At 34.2% G+C, this 20,741-nt stretch overlaps 2 protein-coding genes across 2 annotated transcripts; one reads left to right on the top strand and one right to left on the bottom strand.

Moving 5' to 3' along the window:
• Positions 1–9,690: 9,690 nt before the first annotated feature.
• LOC104899995 (patellin-3) lies at positions 9,691–12,699 on the bottom strand. Its single transcript, XM_010687341.4, has 4 exons — positions 11,502–12,699; positions 10,584–10,708; positions 10,349–10,499; positions 9,691–10,250 (listed from the first exon to the last, which is right to left on the bottom strand). The coding sequence occupies exons 1-4, from the start codon at positions 12,486–12,488 to the stop codon at positions 9,996–9,998; spliced, it is 1,518 nt and encodes a 505-aa protein (XP_010685643.2). The 5' UTR covers positions 12,489–12,699; the 3' UTR covers positions 9,691–9,995.
• A 4,381-nt stretch (positions 12,700–17,080) lies between these two features.
• On the top strand, positions 17,081–20,518 carry LOC104899902 (MICOS complex subunit MIC10). The gene is made up of 3 exons (XM_010687228.4): positions 17,081–17,338; positions 18,097–18,239; positions 20,275–20,518. Exons 1-3 carry the CDS (start codon positions 17,218–17,220, stop codon positions 20,287–20,289), a joined length of 279 nt encoding a protein of 92 aa, XP_010685530.2. The 5' UTR covers positions 17,081–17,217; the 3' UTR covers positions 20,290–20,518.
• The last annotated feature ends 223 nt before the right edge of the window (positions 20,519–20,741 follow it).

The raw sequence follows: 20,741 nt of genomic DNA, 5'->3' as shown, positions 1-20,741 counted from the left end.
GTTGACATTTGTAGCTGGATTGACTGACCTGAGCGAGGTGCTGGTCCAGTACCTACTTTTTACCAACGGATTTTCAGTGGGGTCCAAAAAAAAAAACTACAACATAATAAACAATAAAAGAAGTTAAATAACATTAAGTACGCATCTGAAAATAGTCAAAAGTTTTAAACACATTCATATTTTGCATACAGTTGAGAATCAAAATTGACCTAATTAGTTGAAAATCCTCCTTCCATCTCTGTCATAAAAGTTTGATTCTTATTCATTACAAAGTGAGATTTTCTAATTTCTCCTACTTGTAATGAATCTTCATCTTAATTTTGGAAAAAAAAAACATGCATATGATATCGAAGTCAAAAGTTACCATTTTTACCGGGTATAAGTTCAAATTCTTACAAAAGTAATGAGGTATTCCTCTCATTATTACTTGAACTCATTTCTTTATGAAATGAAACCCCAATTTTAACCCACAAAATGTATGAAATGAAATGATATGTTCATAAAATGATAGGAATGATGACAAGGTGTGGGTGGCAGGGGGATAAAAAAAAAACCTGTAAAGTGTTTCTGCAGCCTGCAATGTGAAAACGAAAGTGAAAGGTGTGTTGATTAAAGAATGAAACTTTTGCACCTTCAAAATCAAACATAAGTGTAGTAAAACATGGGGGACCAAAAGGGTACTAACTATAATTCAGTCTGCTGAACTTACATATCCAAATTATTCTATGTAGTAGTAATAAGGTTTGATTAAAACCAACTGGGGTTGGCGTGAGTGGTTAAGGGCCTCTCGCTCCTTAACCAAGGTCTCGGGTTTGAGCCTTGGATATGGAAAAAATCCCAGCTGGGAGGGATGCTGCCCTTTGAGGTACCCACGCAAACTCCCGCGGGAGATTAGTCCACTCGCCAAAGGCGGTGGGAAACTCCTCGTAGTAGAACCAAAAAAAAAAAAAAAAAAAAAAATTAAGGTTTGATTAATAAGCTCTCATAAATTTCTCCCTTCCTCAGTCTCTGGGTGCCTAGGTATTTATGGTAAGCATTTTTTCGTTTGAACCTCGCCCTTAACTTTAAATTTATGCTTTTTTAGATACTGTTACTAATTTACCTTCTAAATCAAGGATGTTTTGGCCTAGTGATTAAGATTGGTGTGTTGTGAACGATAGGTCAAAGGTCCGAATCCCCCCTTCTTCGTACTTTGTACCGCCTTCATGGCTCATATGGATAAAAAAACAAAACTAATTTACCCTTATTAAGGTTTATTAATAAGCTTTGATAAATTACTGTATGGAAAGAACATGAGACTTGTAAAATTGTTGTTGATATATACAAACTTATGTAGGGACCAAATATTTCAGATTTTTTTTCACTCATGTTTCAATCTGATAGCGATGGCACTATTCCTTCAAAGCTTATCTTCTTATGTAGTGTGACAAATCTTTCTTCCAACCTAAATAGGTCAAGAATATATATCCACTGACTTTTATTATAAAGTTTTCTAATAATTGAGTTTAGGATAAACAAAAAAATTGTTATACATCAAAATGTCAAATTAGTATCAATACAACTGGGATTTAAATATAGCTTTCAAACTTGGATTACATGTAGAAAAAACCAGTGGTTAAATAGACGGTTTTGTGCTTCGTAACGAACGAACAATTAAATTTTGATAGTACTTTATTAAAAAATAATTATTTACAATATGAAAGCACTTGAATCAAGTACGAACTCAAGTCACTACGTACTTGGTTTGGGTCAAGATATTGTTTAGGACCGAATTAGTTGGTCCGACATGTATAACTTTTTTTTATCCATATGAGCCACGAAGGCAATACAAAGAAGGGAAGGGGGATATTCGAACATGTGACCTGTCGTTCACATCGCCTCAATCTTAACCACTAGGCGAAGAGAGAATAAGATTAACTTTTTAGAAAATATGGTTAGGAAGTTCATCTAGTTGTTGTATAGGTCATTATGTATACTTCATCTACATCAAAACTATCTCATTATATATTTTAGTATTGAATATCTAGAAACTAATAAAAGTACAAATTTCACGTCATTTGACGATTGAAAGAAACAAGAGAGATGATTTTGCAAAACAGATTAGTCAAGATTATGAGATTCTTCTGGGTCCAACTAAAATAGGTTGTTTTGCTTTTTATCTTAATTCATACAACAATCTTTTTCAATGTATGTGCATTTGTCAAAGGGAATGCATAATCCATCTGTCAAGCACACTTAAAAAGAGTGAAATTAAATAAAATTGAGAACTTTTTTTGTCCTAATTAAAATCAAACACTTGTGCTTTTTTGGGGTCCATGTTTTATTTTTTTTTAAATGAATCTTAGTACTCCTACTTTTATTTTTTACTTTAGGTTAATTAATTAGTCTTAACTTGAGTGATTGCTATTAATTATGACATGAATAATGTTGATTCCTCATCCTATAGGATGATCAATGGAATCAGAATTTGGTGTCTCATCATTATCTCCACCACATTCTTAGCGATTGAAAATTCTTAGCACAACTTTGTAATATTTGATACTTCCTCTGTTTCTAAATAAGTGCAACACTTCTTGTTTTCACGTTTGCCAATGCATTAATTTAACCGTTAATATCTTCAATCATCAATAAGTAAAAATTATAAAAAGTTGATATTAAATAAATTTACATTTAGACGAATCTAACAAGATCCCACATGACTATGTTTTTCCTAAAATATAAATCACCAAAGCTAATTAAAGTTTAAACTGTGAATAGTATACACTATGCAAATGTTGCACTTATTTTGAAACGGAGGAAGTATATCTTAATCATACTCCCATAAATTTAATGATTTAAGAATGCTACTAAGATCTGTTCTCTTCGACATAAAACATTTGAATTGAACTGAATAGTAATATAATATGTGAGAGTAAAGGTATTGTCTAGAGCTGAACTGAACTAAATTGAATTGATCTGAACTGAACTGAACTGAAAATAAGCTGGAGAAAACAGGCCTAAGAAGGACCTCACCCATATTAATCCATGCTTTCATTTCTATTTTTGCTGTAGCGCAATGCTAATGATTAATATTCTCGCATGAATTGATCATTAGCTTGGACTATTGAATACTGTCTGGCTATTTCTCAAATCGCATTAGTTTTTATGTAGACATGAGTATTTAAAGACCCGTTTGTTATCTTTTTTAGTTTTTTTAAAAATTGAAATCAGGAAATCATAAAAAGTGGTTTACCAAGTTTTAGTTGTCACTTGTTTTTTAAAATTATCATGTTCCCAATAAATTTGACTAATTTTTAATTCGTTATATGACAGATATCATATTACTTTGAAAATCAAAAAACCAAAAAAAAAAAAAAAAATCACAGTAAATACCGAACAAGACCCAAATGATTTGTTTGTGATAGTTTTGAGTTTACCCATGATAATTAATTAAGCCAATGATATATTTATTTTTCTATCCAAAGTATAAATATTAGTTTTGCTAAAAATGAGTTTTGATTAATTAGCAAAAATCTTGAGTAGTAAAAACAAGTTCAACACACTAAAAATTGTTTCGATCAACCAAAGAGACCCTTACTCATAAATTAGAACCTGGCATGTACTATACTCCGAGTAATTATAATTTTTATTTATTAATATTTAACTTCAAAATTATAACACCAAACATTACTTGATTGAGTAGTTAAGACTTTAGTATAAAAGTTTAAAGTCATGAAATCAAATCTTATAGCATGTATATTCTAATTTATTTTATTGTATGTGTACATTCTAAGGGATAGCGCCACGCGCTCACATGACATAGTTCCTGTTTCTCCCGAGTTAAAATGTTGATTAAAATATTCTCTAATTTTTATAAGGTACTTAAAGTTTTATGTCTTAAAATAAAGTATTGTCTTACAACTTTAGCTAGTACTTGCATCTACATGATTATAATGTACTTCCACCCTTATTATTTGTGGAATAGTGTAAATGCATATATAATGTGTACTTAGGACATGAAAATCATATTCAGGAGAGAAAATTACTTGTTGATCATAACAACATGAGTTGTTTTACTGTTTTTTCTTGATTAAGAACTTGTCAAAAAAACAATTTCCATGGTTGGAAAAGTAAAAAGCTACTAACTTGCATAAAGGAAAAAAACAGAAAGAAATCGTGAGACAACACGAATTTATTGACAGCTGAAATTCAGACCAGGAAGCATTGCAAAGCTGTCAATTCATATTAGAATAAATGTCATTTATTGTCTTTTACAATTCCAACAGCTACTACAACTAATTTAATCGTTGATCGCCGACAACTACTAGTAGATAGCTAGCAGCTACCCCCAACGTACAGTTACAACTACTACAACCGCTAACTGCTAGTGTTGCCAAACAAGCCTTTCCTCATCAAACACTCATAATTTTCTTAATTAGCGTTTTAACCTTGTTCAACCGCTACCGCTACCGCTACCTAAAACGCTATTGCCAAACAGGCCTACAAGTCAATATCATAGAGATAAAAAAAAAAAAAGACCAATATCCCCATTCTTATTAAAGAAATTTTGTCCTCGAGTTACTCTTCCAAAAATTGTACCCAACAACTTCATTGAAACAATGCTCACCTTGATCAATACGAGATAAAGCTACGACACATATGTAATGTAACTTTACATTAGGGGACCATTATTGGTCGTTTTAACCTCCTTTCCACAAGTTTAGCCAAATATCTAGTCGAATATACAATAGTCATTTTCAAAGTGAAAACTACTTGTTGTGACAGTTATTAGCAGCATACAAGTTGATAAAGAATCCAAAGAAGTTTGTGTTCAGATTCATATTTTTTTCCCTAAAAGAAAAGGGAGGCGTAACTTACCATTTTATTAATTTTCACCAATCTATAAATTTATTGTGTTTAACAAGTGTGCCAGTCACCAATTGTGAGGTTAAATGGTTGATATTATAGGAAATGGGTCATGGAGAAAATATGACATACACAACTTTGATTATTGATATACATAATTATATATCAATATATGTAATATGTGTCAATAAAAAAATTATAGAAATTTGAAATTATTAAAGTACTCATCAAAAGAATCAAATAAGACTTGACTATATTTTTAGAATTTTTTTTGAAGATCTTATGTAGTTCTATATAGTGTCAAAATCTTAAATAGGAACATCAGTAAGGAATAGATGGAGTAATATGATTTACGAATTTGAAAATTATAAATATGAAGAAAATTCTAACCCAAACAGTTCATTTCAAATAAATTCTTCTCATAATTTCAGTTCAATTCAAAAAAACAGGGTCGAAATACTTCATATTACTCCTCTCCAATCCCAAGGGCAGTGGTATACTGGTATTACTAGACTACTCTTACTCGGCTACTCCCATCTTACCCACAATGTCGAAACGTCCATGTGTATAATTGCACATTGTGTTATTATCAGCCAATCTAATTGTGGGCTTGACCCAAAGGGAATCTCATAGTATTATTTAACAAAACGGATTGGTCTAGATCGTCAAGTACACTCGTACCAAGTAATGGTGGAAATTCTTACAACTAGTAGTACAAGTATTTTAGCAACTATTAAATAATATGGCCAAACCAATTGTTTGTTTACTAAGAATCAACGTTGACTTAGTTGGTTGGAATCCTGCTTCCGTCCATGTGACATATATTCGATTCTTACCCCTTATAAGTGGGATCCTCATATCATCCAAGTGCCCACTTGTAAGGGATTTTCATCTTACAGTTGAAGTCTAAATATCGGCCCGAGCTCATTGCGGTTTAACCAAATGGCCATGATGAAGCTATCATACCCAAGGAAGGGAAAATTTAAGTAAAGGTACATAGAGGACCAACCCAAGGCCCCCTGCACCTACCTTCTTTTGTATATACTCTATTTGACATCAAATAAAAGATAACTTCATCTAAAGTAAACAAACATATATATTTGGCAATTCTTTCCCATCCCTTGCTTTTCATTGCTCACCTGAATGATTTAAGCATCGGAGAGGGTTTGCTGGAATCCTCCAAGTTAGTCTTATTGTTTTGCAAGTGACAACCCATTTTGAGATTCGGTCTAGCATTCACTAAACTCACACCTAATATTCAAAGTATGAATTGATACTTCCACTCACATTACTGTTTTTAGCATAAACACCTTAAAAAAACGTATTTACTATATTAATTTGCACTTGATAAGTTCTTTTTTTGGGTCCTACTACAAGGAGTTTCCCACCGTCTTCGGCGAGTGGACTAATCTCCTACAGGAGTTTGCATGGGTACCTCAAAGGGCAGCATACCTCTCAGTTGGGATTTTTTCCATACCCAAGACTCGAACCCGAGACCTTGATTAAGGAGCGAGAGACCCTTAACTACTCACGCCAACCCCAGTTGGTACTGAACTTGATAAGTTGATAACCAGCAAATAAATCAATGACCCACAAATTCCAAAAAAAAAAGAAATTGATAGCCTGGACGTAGAGATCTTCAAACAACATTTTAAACGGCTGGATAACAGACTAATTCAATCTCCATTTTCCTTGGAGGAATGGTACTAAGTGATAGTTGTCAGAAACAAGTGAACATTATGGGAGGCCTGTTCTATCTGGTTACTAAGTCTCTGTTGTGTGCACAAGTTAGCAGCTTTTAAGGTTGTGGATCCCAACAACTACCATGGTTAATCAGTCGACAATACATTTTAGATCAACTCCATTTTTCCCTACAGAATGAAATACAATCCATGCATATTGCATGAACTAAATTGAAAAAAAAAAAAAAAAATCCCTCAAAGTTGATGAATGAGAGAATCTATGGAGGATGGATCATCCTCCTCTAAAGAAGAGGTTGAAAGGTCAAGTGAACTTACAGAATCCCAAACGAAAGCTTTAATCGAGCTCAAAAAACTCGTCCAAGATGCCTACGACAATGATCAACGACGAACCTCTTTCGAAGGCAATCCAACTAAAATTTGGGGTGTTCCACTTCTTGGTGATAAAAGAAGTGATATTATCATTCTAAAGTTCTTGAAATCAAGAAACTTCGAGGTTTTGGGTGCGTTTGGTATGATCAAGAACACTCTTAGATGGCGCGATGAAGTTGGCATTGAATCTCTTTTAGAAGAAGATGAAAATCTGGGAAATGATTATAACAATGTGATGTTCATTCATGGATATGATAAAGAAGGGTACCCAGTATGGTATTTGGTTTTAGAAGATGTTTTGAATGATAATCTTAGCCAGATTACATCTTCTGATGAACAAAAACAGAGGATATTTCTTCGTTGGCTTATTCGATTCGCGGAAAAGAATATCAGAAAGCTTGATTTTACCACAAATGGCAAAAATTCTTTTATGTTAGTCATTGATCTTAAAAGATTGACATGGTATGGTAATAGAGACCTTTATAAAGTCATTCACAAGTTTCTTCAAGTGCTCCATGATAATTATCCAGAGTTTGTTGCAAAACAGGTATTTCACAAAACTAAATTTGCCCAATTTTCAGTTCTTGAATGTTCAATCCATCATAATTTTTTCTGAATTTGATTTTGTTTTTCGGGTTCTAGTTGTGGATCAATGTTTCTTGGTGGTACCGGAATTATTGTCGGGTTTATTCGATGGTGTTCGATCTATGGAACACAAATGAATTAGTGGTATTTTCAGGCCAAACAAAGACTATGGAAACTCTTTTCAGGTCAGTTTAATTGTCCACTGAGTTCCTGTTTGTTGAGTTTCTTTTCTTGTTCTACCTCATTTATGAATTGGAAGCTGAAAACAGATACATTTCTCCTGCACAATTGCCCGTAAAATATGGCGGTCTGAGCAACGATAACGAGCAAGATTTTCGCGAATCTAACACCCAGGACATTGTTTCTGAAGTTACCATCAAACCTTCTGGTACACAGAGAGTAGAGTTCTGTTTCATGAAGGTAAACATCCTAATTGAGTTCGGATTTTAGTCAACTAATAGTCCTTTTCTGACTGTATGATTTGCCATCTTGAAATTGCAGTCCTGTAATGTGCTCTGGGAACTTAGGGTGATAGGTTGGGATGTTATCTATGATGCGAAGTTCGTGCCCGACATGAAGGGAAGTTACATTACAAACATATCAAGACCACGGAAGCTCACGACGAGTGATGGACTGGTAATTTCTGAAGGTTTTAGGATCAATGAGCCTGGGAAACTGATACTTACAGTTCATAATACAAGCTCAACAAAGAAGAAGCTGCTTACAAGAGTTCGAGTTCTGTCTTCTGGCCTAAGTATTGAGCACGAACCTTCTCTGCGCGGCTGGTTAGTTCAGTCAGATGAAGGGGAGCAGTGAAATGATGCTATCTGTTGATTGGATTCTTTAAGATTTCTCTTACAATATTCTACAACCATTCTATCAAATTTCCTAGATTTGGTTATTCCTAAGGCTTTATGTTTCTTCTTTCTAAACAACCTCCATATTACTCCCCATCCCACACCCAGAGTACATAAAAGAGTTCAGATACCACCTAATTGTTCCTTAGGAAAAAAACGGTTTTGTTCACTTCAATGTAATTGTATCAATATACACTTTGTAACCAGAGAATAGTTAGCTTACTAGTGTCTCTCTATCTAGAAAGGGCTCCTGCCGGCACGATCGCACGTGCAAATGGGAAATGTGTGTTCTATCCTGGCTACCATGAGGTGCACCTAGACCTATCAAAGATCGACCAGACCCCAAACCAAACCCAGAAAAAGGAACTCCTGTTAGCATGTGTCATGCGAAGCCAATGCGTGACAATCATTTGCCACGTCAGCCACCGATGTTGTGCACCACTGCACTTGCGACACAGAAATACCCAAACGGTACTCTGAAGTCTGAGTGCAGACTGCAGCATATAAGTTTATCTTGATGTGAGGCACAACAATGCTTGCTTTAAGCAAGAATTAGGTTAGATCAAATCTATAGGAGAAATCAAGCATAGTAGAGTATATCATAAAGTTAATAATGCATTTTTAGACTAACAAAAGTTGGTGGATTAGCATCAATTTTTATTCTTTTATAATGCACCTTAGTCCAATTAATTTTACAATTTTCAAAGTAGGCATCATATTTCTAAGGGTCATTTTCCATCAAAGACATACAGAGATAGTGCAAGTACACCTAATTTAATGAGATGAGATTCATATCTGACCAAATAAATAAATAAGAACTGGATAAATTTAGCACTACACTTCAAAACTAGTAAAGTAGAAGTATTTCCCACCCACCAAATGAATGGATGATGTTTGAAGGACAGAAACATGTGACAGAAAATTAAACTAGGATATTTGAAACTAAATTGAAGCAAACATGTTACATGTATCAACATCATTTGTTGTATTATGTCATAAAGATGCTCCAATAATGATAACAGTGACTCTGCGCCAAGAACTTGAAGGACCATGTAAATGTAATGGCTCAAAGTAGAAAATGGATACTACAGATATTTATCTTATTTACAAAACCCGATTGGGACTGTTCATTAATGGAAAATCACAAGAAGCTGCTCGCCCTTGTTACGCTTCCTATGAACATGGCTCCGGCCTCCGTATACGCAAACTAAAACTATTAGACAGATAATTTGACAAAAATACCCCTAAAGGCGAATGATTTAGGCCATTTCATGAATCTAGACGCTAAACGGAGTCCTAAAAGGGTAATTAAACATTTAAATTGAGTAACATGATTCAAACATATAAACATTCATAAAACTTGGAAGTATACAGATCAAAAACATCGAAGTCACACGGAGTTTTTACAGCCATTTTACACTCAACATATACCCTACGTTTCTATTTTCCTATTTGATCCGCAAGAGCTTGCTGTATGATCCAAAAGGAAAGAAATGGGCCAAAAGTTCGACAATGTTGAACATAAGAACAAAAATAATCAATTAACAAAGGAAAGTTGAACCTCATATCCATCTACATATTGAACAAAGGAATCAGCTCTCACTCATAGCAATATTGACACTGACCAAGATCATCATCAGTCAAAGAAAGGCAACACCTTGTACCTGTAAAGTAGTTTCTTTCTCTTGAAAGTTGGGTTGTCAACTGTAAGGACTATCTTACCAACTTCACTTACTTTAAAGCTTCCAGATATCACAGGATCATCATTCGAGGTCATCTTGGTTGCCTTTTGCATAACCACGGTGTACTTATCATTGGCACTAGGCACGAACTCAGCACTATAAGTCACGTCCCACCCTACCACTCGAACCTCCCAAACGATAATGCATTTCTACAAAAAAAAATCAAATACCCCATATATGAAACTTAAGCAACACATAATCATATGAGAACAAAAATTTGGTCAAGTGAAACAAGACCATAACCTACCTCGGAACATATGATTTCTACAAACTGCTTTGTTGCAGTTTTTAGGTTCAGGACAGTTGCAGGATCGTCCACGGTGAATTCCGAATCGCAATCACAATAGTCCGTACTTAAACCACCATAATGAATTGGAACTTGCTCTGGAGATACATACCTGTCACACCCACATAATGAATCAAACATTCAAACTTTGATCTAAAAACCATAATTCACTAGAGATGAAAAAGTTGGTACATACTTGAAAAGAGTTTCGGCAGTTTTTGAAGTTCCAGCAAACACAAACTTGCTTTTTGTTCTTTGAGTCATAAATGGGCTCATCATGGTGTAAAAGGCCACGTACCACCAGGGTACGTTAACAAACACCTTCAATTTCACAACAACAAATGTACCCATTAGGAATCATTGATCACTCAATCTCACAGTTTATATGCCCTTCCATTGCATACTTGCACAGACTAAAGCTTATGTGCATTCATCATAAACAAATGCAAGAGTACACGAGAAACAAAAACACAAACTTGTTGAATGAAACTAAAAACAACCTTCTCCTAGTACACTAAAGCCAAGCCCTTTGTCTCTAGGAGACGCGCTAGAGTTAAGATGCAATATCATGAAAATCAACCACTGAACCAAAATGGACACTATCTTGTTGGAACACATCCACGTTTTGCACATCAAAGGCTCGGGAACAAAACAATCCCTCTATTAATCAAATATAAGGTAAGATCGCGTACATTTAGACCTTCCCTGACACTATCAACTCATAGACCATCACACACCAAAGGTAAGTGTAGGATCAAAGTCCTTTGCAATCATCATGAACATCAACTTACTTATTCTAACTATTATATGAACTCTAAGCTACTATCTTCATTTAATCACAATCATTAGCAATAGCAACACAAATCAGTATTGATCAATTCATGCTAAGACAACATGCTAAGCTACTATTTTCATTTAATCACAATCATTAGCAATAACAACACAAATCAGTATTGATCAATTCATGCTAAGACAACATGCTAAGCTACTATCTTCATTTAATCACAATCATTAGCAATAACAACACAAATTAGTATTGATCAATTCATGCTAAGACAACATTGATACAATATAAAGTTGCAAAACAATGAAGTCACAAAAAAACAACAAATACCTGTTTGGCAACAAATTCAGGATAATTATCCTGAAGCAAATGAAGAGCTTTTCTAGTAGCTAATCTAAGCTCTCTTTTCCCAGGACCAGGAGCATTCTTCAAATCATTCACCTGAAAAATTGTATTAACACCAGCAGGATCAAAATCAAGCTTCCTAATACTCTTCTCCAAAAACTGAATTCTCCACCTCAAAAATTTCTCTCTTTTTTCCTCAGTAGAAAAAGTTTTGCCATACAACTCCTTATTCTGAAACTCCCCATAAACATTATAACAAACTGGGTGTCCATCCCTATCATGTCCATGCATAAAAACCACCTTCTCCAAATCATCCCCTAAATCTTCATCAACTAGTTTATCAATCCCAAATTCATCCCTCCATTTTAGGGTATTTTTCAGCATTATCATTGCATCATTCACTTTAAAATCTCTTGCCCTTAAAAACTTCAACAAAATCACATCTGTTCTTTCATCTTTCAACAAGGGTATTCCCCAAATTGAAAACCCAGAAAATTCCTCACCTGGGTTTTCTTCTTTATTTAGTGCAGATTCAATAGTTGTTGTAACAATCTCAGATTTTGAAGTTGAAGGTTCATCAGATGATGATGATTTGGGTAAAAGGGTGTTGTTTGAGATAGATTGTTTGAGTAAAGTTTTGAAATCTTCAAGTGATTTTCTCTCAGATTCTGAAAGATCAGAAAGTAGATTACTTTCTACTTTGAAAGAAACTGCAGACTGAATAAAGGTTCTATTTTTAGAAGAAGTATCTTTTTCTTTCAGCTTGAGATTCTCAGATTCAGTTATTGTTGTTTCAGTTTGTTGGTGTTCTTGTGTTATTGATTCTGTCTCAACCTTCGCCGGAGATTCTTTTTCCGGCACCGGAGATTCTTTCTCCGGTACTGAAGATTCTGTTTCTGCTGATTTTTCTGCCGGAGATTCTGAAACTTCCGGTGGAGGTGGTGTGGTGGAGGGAAGAGTTTCTTCTGCCATTTTTTTGGGTTTTTTGTGAGAGTGAAGTAAAAAAAAAAGTTGAGGAGAGAGAAAGTGAAGGTGAAGAAGATAAGTGAGACTGAGAGTTAGAGTGTTGGGGATGATGAACTAAAACGGCTGCGTTTTGGTGGGAGAAGAAAGAATCCAAAGTGCAGAAGAGTTGAAAAAACAGGGTGGAAAGGAAGAAGAAAAGTGCACGTGGATGACAAATTACATGTGAAAGACTTTTTTTTTCAGTTTTTAAATAAGTACAACATTTGCATAGTATTTACTATTTACAGTTTAAACTTTAATTAGCTTTGATGATTTACATTTTAAGAAAAACATAATCATGTGGGGATCTTCTTAGATTCGTCTGAATGTGAATTTTTTTAATATCAACTTTATATAATTTTTATTTATTGATAATTGAAGATATTAATGGATAAAATAATGCATTGGCAAACATGAAAACAAGGAGTGTTGCACTTATTTAGAAACGGATGAAGTATTTTGTGTAAGAATGAATTTGTAGTAGAATAGTGGAGTAGTCTTATAATAGTACTCTTTTCTGTCTTTCATAGTAAAGTTCCAATGGATTCTTTGTTTACTACTTTACTGTCTCATTTGTCTGCAATCTCTTTGGTTTTTTTTAACTTTAGAAAAACTTGCAGTAAAGTTGGTATATAAAGGTCTTTTCTAACGCGGGTTTATAGGGTAAGAATAAAGCATTGCTGCATTTGGAAAAAAATCCAAATTTTTTCCTTGGATAATGCAAAAGTGGGTTTTAATTCCCAAAATGTATCCAAAAAAATTAAAATTCCCTGCGTACCGTCCACGTAGGACGGCATGTGAGATTTTTTTTTTATAGTAAAACCGCTACTCGGAGTAGCGGTTTGCAAGTGCCCAAAATTATTTTTTTTTTTTTTTTGTAAACCGCTACTCTATGCAAACTGATATCTGCTTACCATATTTTCCGCAGGTAAACCGCTACTCAGAGTAGCGGTTTATATTTATATACCGCTACTCAGAGTAGCGGTTTATATTTATATACCGCTACTCAGAGTAGCGGTTTATATTTATGAACCGCTACTCAGAGTAGCGGTTTATTTTAAAATTAAACCGCTACTTTGAGTAGCGGTTTCCGTGGGTTAAAACAAAAAAAAAAACAATTTTCACGCGTGCCGTCCTACGTGGACGGTACGCAGGGAATTTAAATTTTTTTGGGCATATTTTGGGAATTAAAACCCACTTTTGCATTATTCAAGGAAAAAATTCAAAAAAATCCTAGAGGATTTTAATAATTTTCACTTATATAAAATTTGAGATATTAAAGTTTAGGAGAAATTAACAAGAGTGAGCTCAATTATTACCTTTATATATATATATATATATATATATGTATATAAGGGTCTGTTCTCCCCAACTTATTTTTAGTTCACTTCGGTTCGTTTCAATTCGGTTCAGTCCAGACCAGTTCAGTTCAGCTCTTGACAATACTTTTACTCTCACATATCACTATTCATTTCAATTTGGTAAAGTCCAGACCAGTTCAGTTCAGCTCTTGACAATACTTTTACTCTCACATATCACTATTCCTTTCAATTTAGTTCAGTTCAGTTCAACTGTTTTATGCCAAAGAGAACATGCCCTAAGGGTCTGTTCTCTTTGGCATAAAACAGTTGGACTGAACTGAACTGAACTGATCTGAACTGAATTGAACTGAACTGAAATGAATAGTGATATGTGAGAGTAAAAGTATTGTCAAGAGCTGAACTGAACTGATCTGAACTGATCTGATCTGAACTGAACTGATCTGAACTGAACTGAATTGAACTGAACTGAATCGAACTGAACTGAACTGAAAATAAGATGGGGAGAACAGACCCTAAGTCTCAAGTCTCAACTATGATTATTTCGTGTAGGTCCCAAATTTATCGTCTTGTAATTTTTATAAGTCATGAATTATTTATAAAAGGTTTAAAAGGTAAGATTTTTAAACGTTGTTCCCATTTTATAGGTCTTTGTTACTTGCTGAAAGCGTTTGAAGATGGTGAATATTTAAAAATCTTACCTTCTAAATCAGTTATAAGTAACTCGTGGCCTATGAAAATCACAACATAGTAAATTTTGGACCTAAAGGGAATAATCCATAGTTGAGACTTATAAAAAAAAATGGGTAATAGTGACGCTCTACCTTGTGAATTTTTCCTAAAGTTTAAAGTTGTGTCTCAAAACCTGTTTAAAATAGGATGTATCAAATAAAAAGAGACATATGAAGTAAGAGTTTATGAAGTACTCAACCTATTTAAATATAAAATTTTAACTCAACAATGACAAGATGACTAAGCAAAACATGACGTAGGAAGGTTAGCGGAAAAGTTCGACGAAGAAGTTCGTTGAAAAGTCTGAAATGATTTATACAAGTCAGGCTCACGGAGTCCGAATGCATAATAAAAAACCTTTTCAAAAAGAAAAACGGGTCAATGAGTCAAATTCACCGCTATGTCGTGATCGACATGCTTTTTAAGGCCTTTGAATTTGTTTAGGGCCCAAAACCATATTTTAATTATTCCCATATTTTATTATTTCCTAGTTTTGTATTAGGTTTTTTTTTACTATTTAAAGATCGTTAGCCATCATTAGAAGCCAGCTTTTTCTTCTAATAATAATATCACAGAGTTAAAGTATTTTTTGGTGGATTCCAGAGTTTTACAGATTTATCACTTGTAAATATGTTAGTTTGTTTAGGAATTGTGCTTGCTTTTACTTTGATGATTCCGCTGGGTCAAAACATTGGGATGAAAAAAAAATCATCCAAATATATATTTCCTTCATTCTTAAATAATTGCTGTGTTACTCTACTTTTCCACTATTACGTAAAGGAAAATATAGTCAAGTGCGATATTGTTACGTTCATCTCAAATCTCGATGTATAATTTCAAAATACCATTTTCTTTAACTTTAAATTGCACACAATTAAAAACACTAGCTATCTATGTACGTGATGCGTGCGACAAAATTTTTTTTTGGTCGAACTTTCGTATTCTCAAATAACTAATTTTATATGCGTCCAATACATGTGCAGCGAGAACTTTTTATAACAGCGTAAGTTGACAATTATTTTTCAATGTGATAAACAAAGTATGCACTTATAATTAATATATCATTTAAAAAATGGACGTAATTTGTTAACTTTGAATTTTATTTATTTATTTCTTTTTCGAGTTGATTAATATTTTATGTCTTTATTTTTATTGCTAATTCAAGTTTATTACAAATATTTTTATCAGTTTATGTTTCCAAGATACCTTTTATATTAGTGGGCTAATTCCTATTAGTTTTGACTCTTTGAATTGGTTTGTAGAACAAATTTGAGGATAATTTTTATTTTTGTTAAGTTACGTAATATGTGTTGTGAATATTAAGGGGTTTATTTTAAGTTTTAAAAAAATCATGAGGGCTTTTGAGTTCGATAGGGGAACACCATAGCCTCTCCATTCTCTTATATTTCATCTGTTTCAAAATAGTTGCACCATTTGCCAAGACTCTTTTTTGAACATTAAAATTTCTAATTGCGTATACGTAAAATTATAAAAAGTTGATATTTGAAATCCTCGTATTGAGACGAATTTAACAAGATCCCACTTGACTATTTTTTTTATATAACGGTGAGGGAAGACTTGTTAAAGTTGGTTCATGAATAGTAACCAACTGCCAAATGGTGCAACGTGGTTTGAAATGGAGGAAGTATAATATAGATATATTAATGATTAAAAAAAAGTACATTAAGCTACATAAAAAAGTAAATCTAATACTTCCTCCATTTCATAAGTGAAACACTTACTATTTTCGAACGTTTCAAAATAAGTGAAATATACCTTAAATGGAAAAAAAAAAGTGACAAAATGACAAAAGTACCCATCACAAACTTGTGTGATTTGTTTTTCTCTCTCATCTTTTTGATAATGAAAAGGGTATTTTATGCCTTTTTGGCTTTTGAAAATTCTTTTTTATCCATGTGTGCCACGAAAGTGGTTCAAAGAAGGGGAGTGGGGATTCGAACCTACGACCTATCGTTCATAACACCTCAATCTTAACCACTAGCCACTAGGCCAATAAATTCTTGGTTTGGTTTTCGAGAGTTATGTTTATTAAATCTTGTGCCCAATCCTTATGTTTCACTTATTATAAAATAGATGAAGTACTTATTTAGAAACTGATAAAATATAAATTACCACGAACATTGACATGAAATGATTGTGAACAAAATCTTTGATCAGACCCGTCTCAAACTATATAGAGGCCATGTGCGATCTCATATTTGAAGAATTCAATAATGTAATAGCTCATCCATACTTCATATAATCATATTATTAAAAAAAAGTAGTCCAAATAAGTAGATAAACTTTTTCTTTTTACTACTTGAACTTTTTCTTTTTTGGGACCCTCACAATTAAGGGGCCCTGTTCCATGGAACATGTTGAACATGCTAAAAGCCGCCCCTGTCTTTGATGTTTAGGGCCCTAACCATGTCAAGGCAAAATAACATTGTCGTTACAATTTACAACTGAACAAGTTGGGCTATCACTCAGACTTCAGAGCACCTAAAGCAAGGATCAAAGGCCCAAAAACAAGAAGAAAGTGTAAAGCATCCCATTTTTCTGATCCCTAAAGAAATCCCAAGAAAAATCAACGAAGAAGAAAACAAAGGAAGTTGTAAAGAAGAGGAAGAAAAATTTCTGTAAAAATGGCGGAAAACAGAAAAGAATATGATTGGGATGCAAAATGGGATGCTTGTCTTGATCTCTCACTTCGTCGCTTTGTTTATTCTTCCGTCGCCGGCGCTTTCACCGGCCTCCTTCTTTTCCGTCAGTTTTCTCTCTCTTTTACTTCCCCCTTTTTCTTAATTATTTTACCCTTTTAATTTTGTTGGGGCTATATTTTTTTTAACATATATAGCTGATGATGTGAATGTGCTCCATAGATTGATGTTTATGAATTATGATGATAATATTTTAGATTTGATGATTTTATTTTGTTGGGTAATGTGTTTATTAATGGTGGATTAATGGGTTGATGCTGGAAATTGATTTTTAGGGCAAATTTTGGGGTTATATGAGTTTATTTAGGGATTTGAACTTGAGATATGCAACGGTAATGTATGAATGATTGAATGTGTAGTTGCTTAGTTTGGTTTTATGGGCAAGTGTAAATTATGAGATTTCGTTTCATTGATTTATGCATGTCATAGTGTAATGTTACAGAATTCTTATGTGTTTGAGGGTGATTATGATAGTAATATGTCTGGACTTTTGTATAAGAAATGATGAGTTCTGGTTGTTAGTTTTTCTTCTTATGAAAATTCATAGATATAATAAGAGTTGGGTAACAGGGTGTGTATTAGGTTTTGTATTATAGCTACCGTCGTAGGGAAAAACTGGCTCTTATTGGTAGCCAGCAATTGCAGGAATGGCGTCGCGACCTGTGAATGGGTGGAGGTTGTTTTTTACCTGATTGTTAACAGTGTTATCATCTTCTGAGTCAAATTGCAACTCATTTATATTGTTTATATTATGTTGGATCCTTATTGAATGACGATATTGGAATGTTCTTCATTTTCTTATAGGGAGTCCTGCAACTCGTTGGGCTTCTGTGGCATTTGGTGCTGGAGCGGGTCTTGGATCTGCATACTCAGACTGCTCTAGATTGTTTGACAGCCCCACAGCAAATTTGAGGCCTCCACAAGTCTCCAGCTCTCCTGTTTCTCAGGTAAGCTAATCTCTTTATTTTGTGTACTATGATTTCTATAGCATAGATTGACTGCTTAGAGTTCTGAGTGGTTTGTGCTGAATATTGCAAGTACTAGTTTCCACCTTTGTTAGATAGATTTATTGTGTAAAAATGGCAAATTTAAGTAATTGGTGCTAATTGTCTAATTAGTTGTGTATGACGAAGGAGACTTGTTTTCTCTTGAGGTGTGCTTAGTAAGTGTGGTATGTATGAGCTGGTTAATAGATAGAGAGTAAAGGCCAAGGTTGATATCTGGAAGGATCGTATTTTTGATTGAAGTGATAAAAAGGAAAATGCCTTTGATACTTTCGCATTTTAGTGCCGTAGAGGTAATTAGGCAGACATTTACCTTTGGGAGTGGGCTCTCATTTGAATTGGTCTACAGATTGCCACCACGTCTTGGAAATATTGCTGGAAGCAACCATAGTGGAATGAGTTTGTGTCTGGTACTGTCTCAGGGGAGGTGGTGAGCCAATTCTAATAGTTTTTAATGTCCAACTGAGGGTTGTTCAGAGTATCTATAAATGTAAAGCTCATCACAGAGCGAGAGCAAGTCCAAAGGATATGGATGTGATAGGATTTCATTCTCGCTACATTTGAGGATCGCTCTTGTGTCTGAAGTGACTTCTGACAGATGCCGTGGCCCGTAAAATCTTCCTCACCACTCCCGCCAGTAGAAATGGCTTACAGTGGAACACTTGTGAGTTCTGACTTCTGACCTGTTATTTAGCACTGTCAAATTTTCCCTTTAGCTGAGAAATGGAATTGGAGTATCAGCGAATTGTATGTTATGGTTATTTAAGAAATACGGCCGCATTCTAAAATAAAAAGGATTCGTAGCCTTGTAGGTAATTAGTTCTAGTACTAAATCGTGCAAATGGATGATTCCTCTTGGTTGGTACAAGTTCTACTTTCGGCAGGCATTATTGTGAGTTTAAGGCCATGTTGTTCAACTTATTTTTAGTCCTTGTAAGAAAATATAAGTTCAAGTTCATATTAGGTTTAATAAGGTCTAATAAGTAAAGTTAAGATAAGGACTAATAAGTTAAGATAAGTTAAGTTTAGATAAGTTCATATAAGTTTAGATAAGCAAAAAATATGTCAGAAAAGAACAAGGCCTAAGTGAGCGTCTTAGCCCAGGAAGTTGTTGCTTTTAGCCACTAAATCTTAGAACTGTTGAAAGATTATGAAAGAATCATGTAGGATGTTAGAGGATATGGTTCGTTAAATCCTCAATTTCTAGTCGGGTTAACTATGGAGAGAATTTTATTGACTCATGAGTGGTTTAATACTCCGAGCTTACTAAAGAATTGTTGGCAAAGGACTGACCATGTTAGTTGGCTTTATTGGGACGAGTTTAAGAGTTTTCAAGTTATCCAATATCAAGTACACTTTCGGGTCATGGGTGCATTATGATGTGTGTATGAGATCATCAATATAAGGGATTGTATCAGTTTGCGAAGTAGGAGCAGTAGGATTGTGTGATCATAGTCATAGCTTTATTCATGCTTGATTTGTTTCTGCCCTGGGCCAATGAGGTATAAAGGGCCACATCACATATAGAGGTGTCATTGCATATGAAAGATCTCTTCTATATAAACATCTCCACTTTTATTTGGCAGCTTGCTATGTGTTGGCCTAGACTCTGGTTTGTAACAAATTGATAAGTTGTAGGCTATACCATTAGCATAAAGGTGATGTAGAGAAGATCAGTAAAGCCAAATGTGTGAGACTCCGAAGTCCGAAGGTTTGGACTTTCAAATGTGAAAATACAGAGTTGAGCGTAACTGCAGTTCTGGCATTTGCTATGCTCTGAGCTTGGTGTCTCTAAAGGATACGGTTTGGCTTTGTCTTATAACAAGTAGCCTTGCTTCTCACTCTGACTATTCAGAATCTGTGTTCACTTGGCTTTTATAAAGATTAAACATGATGATGTATTTCCCTTCTTGAATAGATTTTGATTTCTGAGTTTCTAGATTATAGGATTAATTTATCAACATTCTTCTTTTTTCAGGATGGACAAGAGTGAGTGGCGAGGTTGCGAGGAACTAGTGAGGATGGCTTGTTTATTTTACTTTTACGTGACTCTTATCCAACTGTAGCACCAAAAACTGTTTTGATTTGTTATTGTACCTCCAATGTACTACAATTTTCTCATGAAACAATATCTTTTATCTTGTAATGATTTTACTATGATTTGGAGTTTCAATCAGGTGAATGAAATATGAAAAAAGAGAAAAATAAGATTTTACAGCTAATTTGCTGAGCTCTTGAAGCAAAATTCTTCTAGTGCGCGTTCTTTTTTAGACTATATACGAGTTTATAAGTCCCAAATATGGAGTATCTTCTCATATAACTCTCGTGTTTGATTTATCGTGAATAATCCCAAGTTACGTTGCATGTCACCCTCTATACGAAAGCAAAATCCAACCTTCGATAGGTAATAGTTCACCTAAGACCAATGGAAGACTACCCGCAAAC

Source organism: Beta vulgaris, chromosome 1 (genome assembly GCF_026745355.1).
Source record: "Beta vulgaris subsp. vulgaris cultivar EL10 chromosome 1, EL10.2, whole genome shotgun sequence".
NCBI lineage: Eukaryota > Viridiplantae > Streptophyta > Magnoliopsida > Caryophyllales > Amaranthaceae > Beta > Beta vulgaris.
This window is presented reverse-complemented; position numbering and strand designations above follow the sequence as displayed.

Bases quoted from the DNA above. Each gene is read 5' to 3' on its own strand.
- LOC104899995 (XM_010687341.4), bottom strand. From the start codon at position 12,488: ATGGCAGAAGAAACTCTTCCCTCCACCACACCACCTCCACCGGAAGTT. The intron at 10,709-11,501 runs GTATTTGTTGTT...GTGAAATTGAAG, and splicing joins CTGAATTTGTTGCCAAACAG to GTGTTTGTTAACGTACCCTG. The intron at 10,251-10,348 runs GTAGGTTATGGT...TTTTTTTTGTAG, and splicing joins TAGAAATCATATGTTCCGAG to AAATGCATTATCGTTTGGGA.
- LOC104899902 (XM_010687228.4), top strand. From the start codon at position 17,218: ATGGCGGAAAACAGAAAAGAATATGATTGGGATGCAAAATGGGATGCT. The intron at 17,339-18,096 runs GTCAGTTTTCTC...ATTTTCTTATAG, and splicing joins CACCGGCCTCCTTCTTTTCC to GGAGTCCTGCAACTCGTTGG.